The 18,239-nt window shown below is 35.4% G+C and overlaps 1 protein-coding gene across 1 annotated transcript in view; it reads left to right on the top strand.

The window, feature by feature from the left end:
• The window catches only part of LOC136254967 (uncharacterized), an 80,025-nt gene extending 69,112 nt beyond the window's left edge, over positions 1 to 10,913 (top strand). Inside the window, exons 20-31 of the mRNA XM_066047687.1 lie at positions 1,913 to 2,044; positions 2,104 to 2,226; positions 2,278 to 2,397; positions 2,450 to 2,569; positions 2,676 to 2,792; positions 3,267 to 3,563; positions 4,198 to 4,506; positions 6,107 to 6,212; positions 6,629 to 6,914; positions 7,819 to 7,985; positions 8,049 to 8,235; positions 10,734 to 10,913. Coding sequence (XP_065903759.1) covers positions 1,913 to 2,044; positions 2,104 to 2,226; positions 2,278 to 2,397; positions 2,450 to 2,569; positions 2,676 to 2,792; positions 3,267 to 3,563; positions 4,198 to 4,506; positions 6,107 to 6,212; positions 6,629 to 6,914; positions 7,819 to 7,985; positions 8,049 to 8,235; positions 10,734 to 10,760 — 1,991 coding nt within the window. The 3' untranslated portion in view covers positions 10,761 to 10,913. The remainder of the gene's footprint in view (positions 1 to 1,912; positions 2,045 to 2,103; positions 2,227 to 2,277; positions 2,398 to 2,449; positions 2,570 to 2,675; positions 2,793 to 3,266; positions 3,564 to 4,197; positions 4,507 to 6,106; positions 6,213 to 6,628; positions 6,915 to 7,818; positions 7,986 to 8,048; positions 8,236 to 10,733) is intronic.
• The last annotated feature ends 7,326 nt before the right edge of the window (positions 10,914 to 18,239 follow it).

Genomic DNA, 18,239 nt, shown 5'->3' on the forward strand with positions numbered 1-18,239 from the left:
ATTCATTAAATGAAAATTGGCAAAGCCAAAAACAAAATTTCCTTTCTGTTAGCTTACTTTCTGGACAAGACAGGCTGGCATCATTAGCGTTCAGCTAGGTATTCAATGCCCAGCACAGTGTGGCACTGACACTACAAACTCATAGGATGAATCTTGATGCTAGCACTCACAATTTGCTTCTCAATAGCTACTTTCTTGACAAGACAAGCATCTTTCTAGCCCAGCATAGTAACTACTTGATACTGGCACTATAGTCACTCAACGGTTATGAATGTCACACTGGTGCAGTGGCACTGACACAACTTAAGGATAAATCCCAATGCTAGCATGCACAGTTTGCCACTTTCTCTCACTCTTCCTTAACCTAGGAAGTTTTTTAAATCACTTAGAATGGATCGACTATGCTATTTAGAGACCCAAGGATGATATGGGCGAGGCTATCCACAAATTTAATTTCTGAAGCTGCATAGCTACTACACTACCATACTACTGGTTTTAAGCCTCAGCATTGCTCAAACTGTTTTACGCTGGTTTTAAGAGCCGCACTTTTCTGGGTGGCATAGAAACTTGAATGGTGACTTCTGACCCTGTTTTGATGAGAATCTGTGTATGGCCTGTTACAGTTGGCTAGATGTTTTCTGTGTCTGCATATCAGCTACTATAACAAGCCAGTACAGCCCTGTAACCTTGTTTCTGGACTTCAACCATGGTGCCCTTCCATTTTGAACTCCATCCCACCTCTTCCCCTTTTAGCACTTATGGTACTAATTCACTTGTCCAACTTGTCAGGTTTTCTATCTTGTTTGGTGGAAAAATGCACATTTAGCTACAAATACTGAGGATACTCTGAAAAGTAATTAATTGGTACATCTCTGGTGTAAATTTCATGTGTGCTCACTACCCTTGGAATTTTAGGATTGAATGCTGTAAAACTATTAATCTTGAAACTATTGATGTGTGATTTGGATCAGTTTTCTGAAATTCAGTCACATATAGTGACTTGTAGTCTTCCGTCATCTTTCCCTACCATTTTGCTCTTAGACTGTTTCCATTTCTTAGACTATTCCCATTTTTAATCTAGATTAACTTCTACCCATAATGTGTTTAAAATATCAGTAGGCAATAGGAGAGTATTTGTATACACATGCCTTTATAACTATACTACAACTAGCTCTGAAAACATCATGATTCATGCTATGCTATTATTATTATTTGTTTCAGCTAGTATTTAATAATACATAGCTATGCAAATTAATCTTATTGCAATTGTAATTAATCGTCAGTCATTACTACTCATTTTGCAGCCTTGACTGTTTCATAGTCTGCATCATAATAATTTTCTTATTATAATTCTTAGACAAATTCAAAGGCTGCTCTTTATAATAGCATGTAAAATAGAAGGGACACCCCATTTTCAATTCAAAAAGATTTGGCAGCCTACAAGATCTGGTTTGTCTGATTGCTTAACACTCATAGAGTCTTTTGCTCTCAAAACCTTTAGAAACTCGTTACACTCAAGTTAATATAGCTTACCATTGCAGAAGTTAAAGTGCTATTCAGTTTTCAATTCTAATGTATTGGGCAAAAATCTTGTGCTTACATGAGTGCAAGAAGAATAACATGGAAACACAATGCAAAATATTTCCAAAACATTTTCAAGAAGCATTCCCACAGTTGGCTGTAGTCTTCTGTGGTAGTAGGCCTGGAAGCAGCATGCATGGTTTTCACACACTAAGTCTCTTGTATGGAGGGAGTACTGTGACAATTTTAAGTTTTGGAAAGTATTTTCTTGTGTGCCATTAGCAAGACATATTCATTAAGCAAGCTATTTATTTCATTACTCAGTTCTCTTATTAATTTCATAAAGCTACTTCAAAGATTTTCAGTCCACATGTTATTTACATGTTCACAGATATTGATGAGTGTACAGAAAATACTGACAATTGTACACAACTACAAGAATGTGAAAACACTGCTGGTAGTTTCACCTGTTCTTGCATAACTGGTTATCAGCTTTCTTCAACATCTCCATCACTCTGTGAAGGTAACCATTATTTGTCCACCAGTATGAAGGTATAAAAAAATGTGTGTCTGTTTATACAGATATAGATGAATGTGCTGTGCAAAGTGACAACTGCCAACAAGATTGCATCAATACCGATGGATCCTTTAACTGTAGCTGTAGGCCAGGATTTGAATTAAATCCTGATGATACCACTTGTAATGGTAATTATTAATATCAGCAAAACCTGTCAGTCACCAAATGATATATTACAGTCACAGCAGCATGTTCATCTAACAATAATTGTAGCCAGTTGTGTGGTGATGACAATGGAATGGAAATTTGTAGCTGTGAAAGAGGCTATCTACTTGATAATGACAACATATCATGCATTGGTAATAATTGTGTTATAATTTTCCATGTATCAATGCCATTAATTCCGTACAGATGTTAATGAATGTGATATTGATGGGGCCTGCAGTCAAAATTGTACCAACACTAATGGCAGCTTTATGTGTTTCTGTAATACTGGTTATACATTGGACAGTGATGGCAGGACTTGCAATGGTAAAATAACTGATCTTACCTATACCAACTTTATATATTGCGACTTATTTGCTGCTAATCTATACGTTTTCACTGCTGTAGATTCTTTGTGTTGTCTTCTATTTAGATATCAATGAATGCTTAACTCTTCCATGCATGTCGGGTTTGCTGTGTAATAACATTGATGGTAGTTTTGAATGTCTATGTCCCTCTGGAACTGTAATGATGGATGATGAGTGTTTGGGTAAGCTTCTGTACATGTAAAAGACAATAGTTTCACACTGTAAAAGAGCACAACACTTACAGGCATACAAATTTTGGAACCATTGTAATTGTCAGTACTTAGATGTGGATTCACCAACTCTAATCAAACAAAATACCAGAAACTAATTTCATAGTTGCACAGTACATGTTACGATGGTTGGATAGGTTTACTGTGTATATCAAGTTTGCATCACAAAATAGGTGCCAAGTTATCACTAGCCCATGTTAAGCTGGAAATTAATCAACCTACAGAATTTTGCTTAAATACCAGTATTGCTGAATTACAAAATAATTGGTGAATTAGGAATTATAGAAATTACATTTAACATGACATGCATTATTACAAAAACAATTGGTAGCATTGTACAAGTTATTTTCAAAACTAACTAAATGTACTCAAGCTTTTACAGATGGTCCCTCAAATTCTTTTATTGATCTCTTCTCTTTCCTATAGTGGCAGCAGTGATAGTGGAAAGTCCACAGACACAGAATGTCACAGCTGGACAGTCGTTTACACTCACTTGTAGAGCTACAGGTAATCCAGTTCCTACCATAGAGTGGAGACAGAATGGCACATCCTATACCATCAGAGACCCATCAGTGACCACAATTACATCAGCAGATGGACAAGGATCTAATAGTAGTGTTATCACTGTCACTAATGGTACTACTAGTGATACAGGACTATACCAGTGTGTAGCTACTAATGTAGTAGATACTGATATAGAGAATGCTACAATTATTGTACAAGGTTAGTGAAAAGATATTGAATTGTGGTTCCCGTGTACAATATATATATGATCTGATTTCGGAAAACTGATTATTTGGACATAAACTGTAATTTTAAAACACAATAGCTCCAAACAGTTATAGCATCTGCAAACAATTTTTGAGTTCAAGTTCACCTGAGCCCCTGCCAAATACATTAATATCAAAGAAGTGAACATATGTCAAGTCTCAATGTTTTCATACTGAAACAAGTATGTCTTCATGTTGTAAACATGTTTGTGCACCTGAATTGTCTATACTAAAATAATGTATGGAATGTTTTTAAAGGCTCATAACTCACTTATTCTTGCCCATATTAAAGTGCTTTTTTCTAAACAGCTCCAGTATTTAAAAGGCTTCACAGCACTTAATGTTTAGGCAGCTGGTCTGTGTAATGAGAGCTATAAACAACGACAAGGGCTCAGGTGAATGCAAACCAACTATAAATGTATGGAATATTCAAAGTTGCATAATTATCTTGCCAGTGTCATTTGTTTGATAAACAGCTTCAAAGTATATACTTTGGCAAATTGCCTGTACAAAGTACTCAGGTGAATGTGACTAGACTTATCTTGTATATACTACTAGGTGTAATGTAATAATGTGTTGTGTCACAGATTGTCCTGATCAACCCATCAATGTTCAGTTGTTTGATGTTACTTCACGTGATCTCTTCATTAACTGGACTGAACCTCATGACAATAATGCTCCAGTTACTGGCTACTACGTCATGTACCAGAATCCTGATCGTCTGGTAAATGCACCTAATAGTCGACCACGAGATGTGACAGTGACTAGTATGGAGGAGCAGGCCATGATCACTGACCTTCATCCTGAAGAGGATTATAGTTTTATTGTGATTGCCTTTAATGATATTTGTACCAGTGTACCCAGTACACCAGTTAGTGTTAGAACAATGAACGAAGGTACAATAGTGTAGTAGTAATATAAACTGTTGTTCCACTTATGTTACCAACATCAATGCCATAAAGCCAGAACAGTATGAAAATTGTAACTTGATTGCAACAAGCTATATAATTTATATTAGAAGGATATGTACCCATCATTTTGGCAGATTTTGTTCATAGTAGATTTGTATCACAAAACAATGGTAATGGGGTGGAAAATGGACAAGCATTAAATAGGGCTGAGCAATTGTGATCAATGGCGGATCTAGGAGTTTATAAAGGGGGTTTCCAGTTTAGAAGGTGGAGATATACACTGACATGAGATACGCAAAAGTCTGCACTACATTGTCTGGTTTGGCAAGGTGAAACCAAAAAAAAAAAAGGTCACAGCCTATTGATAGTGCATAAAATACCTTAAATAACTTGCTACACACTGCCTTAATACCTACTGTGACTGCTCTATTAGAGTATTTCGATCGAGGCGTACGCCACAATAATTAAAACATTTAATTGTTACGCAATCATTTTTCAAAGGGGGTTTCCATGGAAACCTTGAAACCCCCCTAAATCTGCCACTGGTGATGATGCTATTAGTGCATGCAAGTTATAACATCATGATAGTTATCCAATCGTGATATGTTGCATCCTACAATTGTGAAAGTAGCAAAATGTCACATGGGTTTGCACAACCTTGTATGAATTGTTTATTTACAATACACAGTGAAATTGTGTACGTACAATTGCTCAACACAATTAAGGCTATAGCAGTTACAGTTTAATACAAACAATAGTATCCTTATAAGTTTAACGGTTTCTAACAGGTAAGCTTTTAACTACATTGTAAGATATATTCATGCAATGAACTGTCTCAAAATTGTATGGCTGTTTTCCAGATTGTGTTATTCCACAACAGTATGTGCCACCATTTTGAATTATTATTATTATACATTTGCATGTGATGCAGTATTAGTATTGTGCAATGGACAAAAATGTACAAATCAACAATTGTAAATTGATAGGCCTTTGACCTTTCATTGTGTCCATATCCAGATTCTGATATCACAACATCAAAATTGTTATAATACATATTAGCATCATGATATTCAGAAACAATCACAATTAATCCCATAATTGATATAATCTCCCAGCCCTAGTATTAAATGTATAGATGGATTATCATTGCCAAGGTTCCAAAATACATAATAGTATCTACCTAAGTGCTCACATTAAGTGTGTATGTATAAGTAACTGAATGTGTGTTTGGTGCAGTGATGCACTGATAAGAGATATTGCTGATTGGCCAATATTTAGTTCACATAATGGCCGATACCAATAACCAGTCTGATGTTTATAGTTACCATAATTCTACACATTTTTTTTTAAACAGCCATTTTAGAACTTTTGATTTTTTGTCTACTTAAAATACTGTCATCAGGGTCAGTAAAATTAATTGGCTAATTGATCTACTAATAATTTCTGATACCAATATTGTCAAAATTTAGACGATAAACCAATTTCCGATTATTTGCTGATTACTCAGTGCATCACTAGTTTGGTGCCTACATAATATTTGTGTAAAGGTATACTACTGTGTCATATTCAGAATATTCCTTTGCAGCACCTCTAACACCTCCTGTAACAAGGTCTCCACCTCGTGCACCCACTACTACCACTATCACTGTAGTACTACCACCACCTCATCAAATTGAAACTGGAGGCATATAGTGAGTCAAGTGTGTTTAATAATCTTTCTAAGCTTTGATACAATGTACAGTGGAACCTCTCTTATCCTGGCAGTCTGGTACATACTATCTGTATTTCAGAGATCTCTGTAACTAAAAATGCATATTAATGTGTTAAAGTAACTAACTGAAATACAACCAATGTTGTCAGTGCTAACACTTAGTGCTGTGCAGTTTAGTGGGCAAAGGGGAAGTCACTACAAAACATTCATGGGGCTATAAAAATGCATTATTACCTAGCAATTAAGTGAGGATGATAAGGTTCCACTGTATGTGTAGCTTGCATAAAAACACTACAAATAATAAATATTGTGGACTCATCATGATTGTACAGTGCATTTTAGTTATGATTTGCAATTTACAAAATTGTAGTAAGTGTTTTTATTTTTATTTTCCAGTGTATATGGAGTTGTTGTAGTTTCTGGAGATGAGATTGACAACACTCCAAGGGATATTATTACTGGAAATGATGACCAGCTACCACCTCCTTATCCTGGGATAGATGGTGTCTATACTGCAGCAGTGTGGCATGATATAGAAGATGTACCAATAACATTTGTTGTCGGTGATGGAGAAACTACTGTAGGATCTGATGAAACAACATATGTCAATAGAAGATTATCTGAGAATACGAGATATGGAGTGTTCTACTATGTTAGACTGCAGTCTGATACTGGACGTGTGGTAAGAGCACGAGACTAGTAACACAGTAGAAATGCTTAATTTAGTGGGTGTTGAAATCAACCATCAGTGTCAATAAGGACCACTACAAACTATTGACACTGACCAGAACAACTCAAGAAGACTAGTTATATGAAGGTTTGAAGTCGCTTTTCTATAATTCAAGGGGACATTATACATTAAGAAGAAAGAAGAACCTATTACTACACCCACTTAAGAAGAAGCCGAACCTGAACTTGACCCACACCATAGCTATCTGAGGTTTTCCTGTTAGGCATAATAATATCTATACTATCTGAATGAAGGTGCTATTTTGAGGAGAGCTGAGGTTGGAATCTGTGTTTAATCCACATTAATCTATAGAAAAATGAAAAGCAACATAATGTATAACAGGCAAACCTTAGTTAGCGACAGGGTTGGGTAGTGGCCAAGAGTCAGCTGCTATGATGTTAATACTAAAAAACTTTAATAATGGCTGTGTACATTGTTAAAATTTATTAGCATTAACATCCTTGCAACCATTTCTTGGCTGCCACATTTGATTTCACAACTTTTTTCACCAAGGCATTTTAAGGCTGCACCATTGTTTCACAGCTTGGCTGTTTTTGTGTGGATTTTATTATCATAAGTGAAATTTGATATCTTGGCTATTATGAGGGATCACACTATTTTGCATTTGGCTATTTCTATAGGCTATGCGAGTAAATTCATGCAGTCTTGGGCAAGTCTGTCTGTAAATGAGGCAAGCATGAAACAAACAGCACATGATTGTTATAGTGCAAAACCATTGTACTTCTTTTGACTCCTGTGAGCTCAGGGGAAATAACCAGGCTGTGATTCCCTCAGTACATCACAGTGTCCACCAACACAACATATTCACAGATGATATGTTGTATACATATTACAGGAGGATGGTCCACTGATACTGGATAATGATTACCTTGCAGTGGTGAGGACAGCCTCAGATGATGATGATAATGACACAGTTGGGATAGCAGTTGGAGTCACTATTGCTGTCATTGTAGTGATTGTAGTAATAATAGTTGGAGTAGTTGTATTAATATGGTACCTCCGGTAAGTATTTCATGATAAAACTTTAGATAAGTTATACTGTATTTTGTGAAACACTTTTTGCAGAAATCGTGGTGAGAAAAAGTCTGCTTACAATACAACTACAGGATCTGATGATGTGATGATGAATCCTGTAGTAGCACAGTCCTACAATGTTACTGTTGAAGATTCTCCACCATCAAATGAGGCAACAATACAAGCTACCCCCAATAATCAGACATATAGCTTTGATGTTGACATTTCTGAGAACAAGGTAACCTAATATTGTAGCTACTTTAATGCTTAAGTACTTGATAGCACTGATGTTGACAGTGAAATTTGATAGTGTATTCATGTACTTGTGTTTGTGGTTAAAAATCAAACCTACTGTCATCATGGGTAATAACACCACTTTTCCCAGGCTAGTCACAAATAGAGTCCACAATATAAGTCCAATATAGCCTGTACAAAATCACTGAGGTAAGTTCAGCCAAGTTTAACTTACTCAAATTACAGGTTTTTGCTATTGAATTCATCATCCTTGCAACTGACTTTATCCATTTGTAATTGAGTCATTACCTTTGCAGTTGAATTCATCACTTTTACGATAGAATTTGTCACCTTGGAAATTGAATTTGAACTGCTTGCAGCTAGAATTATATGCTATCACATTAGAATTGCATAGGTTGCAGGATATTTCATAATGACTGATTGTCTGTTATACTGGCTTAGATAGAAGCAAATTTCTTTCAGTAAGTTATTGTTGGCATACATCTAAGTCTGTGAAGCCATTTATAAAGGAGGTACTGGATCTTTAATGCTTTCAGAAGAGTAAAATTTGGCTATAATATTTCTTCTGGTAATAGAGAACTATTGATTGGTGTTAATTAGTGAACAGGCTAAAGGTTTCATTCTGTGAACAGGTTAATGTGTTAGTAAACACAGTGATATTCCTGGATGTATTCCAGTTAGCCTTATACTTACTAACTCTTGATCTACTGTAGAAATTAATAATACGTATCAAAATATTAGTTTTACAAAATCCAGTTACACTGTTATCCTCAGGTGGTACTGATCATGAAGGTTTGCAACTGTCCCATCCAGATTCACTTTTCCTTCATGCCAACTTGGCAGACCCTTACATGTCTTTAGAGCAAACCCAAATACTTTCAACAAGTTTTTATAGAATTATTCTACCATGACTGACTAAAGATGCCTTCAGCCAACCATAGTTAATGCTACAGGATTAATTCTTCATTGTTTACGTTGCTTAGGCCAGAAATGTGCTTTTTCATCCACTACAACAGCTGCAATGCAGCATCATGGACTTACCTTTCTCCTCCTTTGTGTCCCATTTCTTTCTCCTCTATCATGTACTGTGCACAAGCCTGATCATGAATGTCTTGCTTATTTTACTGATATTGCAAAATTAGTCTTAAAGGCACATACGAACATTCAACTTGTAGCTCAAAAGTCTTTTGTATTAAATAAGGAAAATTCCCACAAAAGTTTCTGTGACTTTTACCTTTCATTTTCTCCAAGCATTTGAGCTAAAGGTGTTTTTGGTATGGCAAAACTGTTGGGTATTTCTAGAGTTCTGCATGTTAAAGTTGTGTGCATACACAAAAACTTCCATTCCACTTTTACAGACTATAATAATTCTTTCATACTTTCCTTAGTAGTACAAAAATGATCTAGCTTCATTCACAAACCAAAAGAAGCTGTGTTTTTTCATCCTGAGAGGCAGTGTTTATTCTAGGGCTGTTAGGGGGGGAACTTTCCCCTCCTAAAATCTCAGACTCACCCCCTAAAATTGTGAGTGACACTTAAGGTTGAGCTTGCTTTTTTGAATGATACCCAAAATTTATCAAAATACCCACAGATTCAATCTCAGAGTTTTAATATGTAAAATTTTCCCAGGTTAAAAATTGCGAACGCAACCTTAAAATAAATGCTCTCAGATTTAGTATTGGAGAATTTAATTTTGAAAATCTCCTAGGGTACATATATAACCAACAAAAGTTCCTACACACATGATGGCTATTCAATACCTGAGAGCCCAAGTTTCTTGATTTTTTTTTTCCTAAATAGCATGCTTAACTGTCAAAATGCGCGTCCCCTGGCATGCACAGCCAGCAAATATACCCACTGATTTAATCTGATTTTAAAAAATGTCCATAACCACAAAAATACTCTAATATTCAAATATAGCCTAACATCCACCCATGCAGATCTTTTAATTTGTTAGTGCTTGGTGGTATCATATATAAACAATGGTCAATACGTGATCTCACACAATTATTTTATTCAACAGATTCAACAAATGTAGTGCACTATACTAATAGAATAATGGCGTACATGAAGTGTACATGGTTGTCCTAAAAATATTACATCATTATGTCATCACTACTACACTCATGCATCAACCATAGGACTGCACCCAATCACACTAAAATCAAAATCAACACTCATGACACAGTCTTAAATGGCTAACCAGTTTACTATTTCAACTTTTTACATAATTGTAAACTTTCACCTGGTCACCCCCCAAATTCTTGATCCCCCCCAAACAAGTAATCCTAGAATAAACACTGCTGAGAGGTGCATAAAGGTATAAACAAATACACATGGCTATAAACAAAGCGATAAGTGTGTGTGTTTCTATTATTTACTTTATTCTACTCATGATGTAATTATACTAATATCTATGGTTAAGGTGTTTATATACCTTTGAATAGAATACATGTATTGATGTGCATTTCTATATTACAGGAGGCTGAAAGAAGCACTGATTTTTAGGAACTGACAATATGTACAATAATACAATACTAAGGTGTTGAACATGCATTTTAGGATTACATATATATCTTCATACACAGTTGTATATAGTTTATTGTATGTTATTGTTTTCGAAAGTAAGGGTTAGCTAAGTGCCAAACTGTCTGATGATTATCATTCTTAGTCATGTGATTACCACCTAGGTGGCTCAATATACAGCAAGAGCATCATATACTTATTTTAATATACCACTTTGACACCTCAGATCAAAGGAAACCACAAGGCTATATTTCATGCATTGCCCTGACCACAGGGTGATATCATGATATTGCCCTGTGGTTAGGGCAATATCATTATATAGCCCTGATCACAACTACCTTTCTGAAGCAGTTTAAAAGCATTGGTTCCCTTTGATTATTTATATAGAGCTGCTTAAAGTTTGCATTGTGGGTTTGAGTTTAACATGTTGGTTCAGTTAAGTTAGGCATAGTTTAGAAGGAAAAGAATTGCATGGGTCAGCATTGCATAGTTCAGTTACTAGGCGTTACTAAATAATTGTTATTGCAATGTGGTGATTGTTTTCTATACAGTACATTTCAACTGCATGAAAAGATGCATCAGACATTCCCAACCTATATTTCTAAGTATTTATTTTTGTACCTTAGGTTACTTTAGGCATGCATCCACAAAGTGGTTATTTGATTTAAAATGGTATCACTACAACCAGTGAAACCCACAATCATTTCTTTTTGTGCCCACAATTTAAACCCACAACCCATGTTTGCAAACCTCTGTGTAAAAGCAATGTGGTGAATTTAGGTTTGTCTTCCTTCACCTATTAGGTGAGCATACCAGAGTGGCATATATTACTTGTACAGTGGATCCTCAGTTATCCGAACAGCTTTGTTCTTATAGTTATCCAAAAGTGTTCAGATAAGTGAAATTGTCCGGATAACTGAAGTCCATTGATTTATATACAGAGCTTCGTTCAACTACTCTAATAGAACAGTCATTTACTCTAATAGAGTGCACACTAGTGACAAAATACTCTAATAGAACAGTCGCATTTGGCGTTCGGATAATCGAGGTGTTCGGATAACCGAGGTTTGGATAAGCGAGGATCCACTGTACCATAGCCACTCGGGATTTGCCTGATATATATGTCCGCAGCCCTCAGGCTTGGGCATATATATATATCATCAGTTTAAATATTTATAGTAGAGTGGCTAAGCAGCAAATTTTGATGAAAATGTTCACTTTATGATAAAAGCACCACATTTTCTGTGTAAGTTGAGTAAGGTATACTGAGATACAATGTCACATCAAAATCATTGCCTTAGGGCATGTTTTGAAACTTTAAAACTAGATTATAATTTATAAACCCATTTCTAGCTACTCAGGAAACCATACAAGTGCATCAAATCTTTGGTTTTGTTTAAATAGCATAAATGTATCTCAAATTTACAGGTGTAATCAGAAAATCTTTCAAAATATGGTAAAAAAACTTGTTTAAACATTTCTAATGCAGACAATATTTCAGTATTAAAAGTACAAGTATAATCCAATAGAAAAATGTATCACATCTATATCTTACCACGACCCTCCATGCTTCTGAACATGGCAAGCTAATGACCTGGATGGACACCTCCCTTGATCAACTTTTGGATATGACCATCCCTTGCTTGTCTACACAGGTGCCAGGTTTCATTATACTTACCATTGAGCCAGCTCAGAGCACTTTATGGCTTCCCCGATACATTTTCTACTGATTTTACTTTTCAGGTTCTTTGAGCAGCTAATTTTAATGGCACCATATCTAATATGAAATAGTATGGATTAAGCAAATGTTGTACCAAGTTTGGTACTTTTATCAAAATGTGAATGATTTTTTCACTTAGCTGTTCTACTATTAATGTGTTGTAGCTCACTAATGGTTGAAGCTATGTGTACCAAATTTTCACATGTTTTACACCAATTCCTTACCTTCCAGAGCATCCACTGCACAAGTAGCCAACAACTAATGTTCCACCATTTTAGGTAGTTTTTAAACCGTGGTTGACTGTATCGGGTGAGCTCCAAAAGGGGACAGAGTTGGGGGCTTGGAAGGAGGGCAAGAGGCTACTTAAAAATTGAAAAGGAAGGTGTAGGGATGCATTAGGCCAAGTTATGGGTCATTCAGGTCTCAAAACTAGAACGAAAGGAAATTTTCACAGCAGAGGTATTTATTCAACACCACGGAGCTGTACAGCCATCCCCAGGCTGACCAGAACTCCATTAAGGCCCACACCACACGTACAGATCACCACTGGGCTTGGGAAAAGCAGCCAGCAAAACCAGACCACTCAAGTCTAGTTGATTTTGATTGTGAAATTAGGTGGTTTATTCCTGTAGCTGGGTGAAAAATCCAATCTGCTGACATAGGCGATAAGACCGGTTTTCCCAGACTACCCTTGGTTTTCCCAGACTACCCTTGTTTCCTTGCTTACATTTTTATCCATGATCCCTATATACTCAAATATAAAAGTTTCATTTTTATAGCTTAATTTTTGAAATACTGCCACATTAAATATTTTTAGTTAAAAGGAAGCCACATCACCTTTTAAACTAGAAATTCATCTCTAAACTCAAACTATTACTCAGTTTTTGTGCATATTATTGTCAATTTATCCAAAGCAAGGGTATACTAAGTACCTCTATTGTGTGGCAGATAAATTATAACAGCTGTTAGGACTTCACAACCTTCTACAATGGCCTAAATAGTAAAATTTAATGCTACTAAGAGGTGATTATTTGCTGATATGTGTTAACATAGTGTATAGTTAGCTATGACACTAGCTGATCAGAGTGGATTCTCCTTTTTAATGGTGTGAATTTCAACTTGTTTGTGCTCCTCTCCTTGTATCCACCACTGTGCTATGTTCACATGTTCACATAAAGTATAACTGTGATATCCTATATAGTTATGGTCTTGTGATACACAAACTTGAGGTGGTATCATAAGGTTACAGTATTCAAACAGAATAATGTATTAGTGTATTCTGTACAGTGGCTACTTGAATTATATCACTGGCAAAACTGTCAAGACCATATATAATATTATTATGGTTGGTAGGTCAGTATATAAATCAAAGTGCATACAGAAAATAGTACAAATTAAGGAGTACAAGTATAACATGGAAACTTTAAGGCATTACCATGATGAAACCATACAGTTTATATTTGCAGCCAAAGAGGTACTGTAAACAGCAGTAGTCAAATGGAGAGAATATGAGAGCATAGGGTTGGTTGGACTGGTGAAGCAACTATAGTCAGTTTGCATTCAGCTGAGCTCATTTCTTGCTAATAACTCTTGTTACATGGGCCAGCTGCCCAAACATTTAGTAGCACTGTGAAGCATTTTACACCCCAGAACTAATAGTTGAAAAAGTGCTTTGATACCAGCAAGAACAAGTAAGTTATGAGGTTTTAAAGTATCTTGTACATTTAGACAATTCCAGTACAAAACCATTGAGAGTGAGCATATGTTCACCTATTTAATATTACTATATTTGGCAGGGCTCAGGTGAATGCATACTAACTATAATGATAACTTGTATAGTCATGCCACCACCAAAATTCCAGTGTAGAGGTGCCAGTTTTATCACACACATGATAAAAAGGGAAGCTCAATGCTTTTGAATCGGCAACACAAATTCACCTGAATCACTATAATTAAATTTATTGCTATTAGGCCACTTCAACTAAATTTTTTTGTTTCTCAGGCCCAAGTCACCCAACTGACCTTGCATTTTCAGAACAAAACATTTATGTTAATCATGCAATCACCTTGTTCAGCCCATTACACAGCGTTACAAACAACAGTAGGAGAAGCATCTTTGCAATCAATCGGTCACCACAGAAGATACCATTTACAAATGTAGGGAAACCATCACATGACACCATTAACTGACACCTTGGGCTGTCAGCAAAAGAAATGGGACACAAAGGAGAACAAAGGTAACTCCACAATCCAAACATTGTAGCTGTGTACTACATTACCTACTGTACTGTATCCAAGACTGTATCAAAAGAAAATGCTGTCTTATCATGAACCATGGTAGTGGTTCATAATAGAGATAGCCTATATATTTCCAAATTCTAATAGAACACTCAACTAAACATCACCTTAGAAACCACTTCCAACCTCAAAAGAAGCCTTAGAAGTTAATTTGGAAGACGTTTTGGTCCACCAACAAAGATGAAGCCACAAGCACTTGATAAAAGTACTTTTTAAAAGAACTGAAATCTGCCATTTTCAGCCATTTCACTCATCTTCTTATTATCATGAACCATGGTAGTGGTTCATAATAGAGATAGCCTATGTTTATCACAAACTCCTAATAGAACACTCAACTAATCACCACCTTAGAAACCATTTCCAATCTCAAAAGAAGCCTTAGAAGTTAATTTGGAAAAGTTTAGTCCCACTAGTAAAGATGAAGTTGAAAGGACTTGATAAAAATACCATTTTAAGCCATTTTGTTTATCTTTTTATTACTATTTTTTTCTACAGGGCTAGCTAGAGCGGGTTATTTGTGAGTACTTTTTGGGGATAAAAACTACATAACTTTCCTTCCTATGTCTTTCTTTACGTCCATGACCTATTTTAAAAATGCACATTACAATGATAACACACATTCTCAAGCAATTTTGCTTCTTGTAGGTTCACTTTGCCATTGCTGTAAATTGTGTTAATAAGTATCCAATCTATTCATGTTATCGTGCTCATTTGGAAACCCTATATCATTACCTATATTTAACCACAGTATAGTAAGTTTGTTTGTACCAGAGCAACAATGTTGTTGTGTACCACTGGGTACTTAATTGTGATCACATATGTAACTGCACAAGTATGCATACCTATAAATCTGAAGCCATACTATTGGTGACACTGCCTATAGTTGGATATGTCAGAGCTATACAGTACAAAGTACATTCAGTAGTGAGGAAACAATGAACTGGTGTTTGCTATCTCTGATAATGTTAACTGACTACTTATAACAGCTACTATAAACATGTTTAGTACTGTGTAATATCAAGCACCACCAGCACCTCTCATTATCATGTTATATCCATAAATGGATTTATAAAATGTAAGCAAACTAGTGTAAAAGTAATTTTAAAAATTAAAACATGGGAATAGAGATCGCTGAAAAGGTAAAGAAACAAGAGTCAAACAAGCCAGCATGTTAAACACACAGAGATCTCTATTTGGACTCCAATAAACTTTTATACAGAAGCACTCTCAGTACTTATCTTCCCCTAATTTATGAAGAAACTACTGTTTTTCCTTAGTTTCTACTATATCCATTGAGTCCAAATAGAGATCTCTGTGTGTTTTTAACATACTGGCTTTTTTGATTCCTGTTTCTTTACTTTTTCAGTGATCTCTATTCCCATGTTTTAATTATTAAAATTACTTTTACACTAGTAACATGATGACCCTAGCTTTTTTGAGCCAACCTATTATAGAAGTAGTCATTATAACAAACTCTATAACTACATTTGGAAACACTTTGTCTAAAGTTTTGATAATACTAATGTGCATTCTTTTCATTACAATTTCCCCTGTTGCCACTGTGTCACAGCATCAATGACACCCTTTCACAGAAAACTTACCTAATTAATTATTTTATTTTTGTAGTTTGAGTTCCTGGCAGCACTTGCCAGTGATTCTCAGTACCTTTGTTTGTACTGTCAAACATAATAGTAATAATTAGTAATAAACTGACCAGTACTGCAATGGTCTTAGCTAATTAACTGTTATTCAAATATAGTATGCTATGAAAGCGAACAGGGTATTGGCTTGTATGAAAAGAGGTATTGATTTAAACGAGTTTGTACTGTTGTGATTGTACAAGTCAACCTATATTAGAATATGAAAATGTATTCTAATATAGGTTGTGATTGCACTGTTGTGATTGTACAAGTAAATGGTTCAAAGCCTTGAATCAATACTTGAGACCACCGACAAAATCAATCAGATCTCCTAAACTTTTCATGCATCCATGCTCATAGCCACCAGACCTTGATTTGGACCAAGATCCTAGGGATTTCTAGAGTGTAACATTTCACATGCTTTTTTTTCTTTCCATACAATGAAACTAGCATGTACTGTAATTTGCTGCAACAGTGTGGCTTGTGTGGGCTCCCTGGGAGTCTACCTTGAAATATCAATTACAGCAGATTTATTGCAGAGCGCGCTTCGTAACAAGAACCTGTGATCCCACTGGACCAGCTGCATGGACTAAGAATCCTCACTCAAAAATAGTGGTGAAAAAATGTTAAGATTATCCCAACATGTGAAGTTATTTGATGTGCATACATCCACTTAGCAACATATTCAAGACAAGAAATTACCGCCTTTTAATCTCCAACCTTCACCTTCATCCAAAACCCAGCTCATACTAGTCCACCTTTATTTTGTGAAATTATATATCTAACCTAGTCAAAGACTTTGCCCCTCTACTTCACATTATTTCTTTATAATCACCATATTGTATAATTGCCGCTATGTGTATATCTTCATTTGTAAAGTACAAAATAGCTAGGTATGTAAATTGTAAGGCAGGATTCTATTGACTGAGAAAATTTAAACAACTTAAAATTTAGAAGACAATAATTATGACACAGTCAATTTACTTTAATTTGGATATTTAATGTCTTGCAACCCAAACCTAGGCTCACTCGTCTTTGACTGCCATCTAAAAGATTACAGATTATAGTAAAGAAGTTTTCAGTCAGTAAGAAACACCAACAAGAGTATCATCTAACTCACATGTACTTGTAAATAATACATATACTTTATTAAGTAACACACAATAATTATAGACTTAGAACATAATTATTTATGTATATAAGGCAAGAATTTTTACAGTTAAAAACACGGTATGATTTTCTTTTTACTGAGAGAAAATTCTTATCAATGTCCAAACATTTGATGAATCCATGCATCCCATCAACCTTAACCTCACATTGGTGGTCTAAACTTTCTGAAAGTGATACCATGTACTATGCGTTTAAATAAAATCGAGTTATGATCACCTAGCCTTTTCCTGTCACACCAGTGTCTTTCTGGTTTCTGAAGACAATTTTAGGAAATTCTACTATGATTATGCTCTGAAACCAATGAAATTGATTAACCTTCTAAATATTGTACTATCTCATCAATATCAGCAGAAACAATTAACTGCATGACATCATCCTATCAGCTATACTGTATATATCCAGTTACAGCCTCACGATCATGTAATAAATGAATTGAAGAGTACTACTAGGGAAACAATCATTGAGAAGGCTAATCTTGTTACTAATGAAAACTAACAATCAATCCTTTAATAGGAGTATGTTTGCTCACACGCTGCCGCTGGAGGGCTGCTGATAACTTGTAATGAGGATAGTTTCAGCAATGAGTTGCCGCAATTTGAGAAACCACTCCATTTCATAGTTTAGTCCATCATT

This window comes from Dysidea avara, chromosome 5, assembly GCF_963678975.1.
Source record: "Dysidea avara chromosome 5, odDysAvar1.4, whole genome shotgun sequence".
Lineage (NCBI taxonomy): Eukaryota > Metazoa > Porifera > Demospongiae > Dictyoceratida > Dysideidae > Dysidea > Dysidea avara.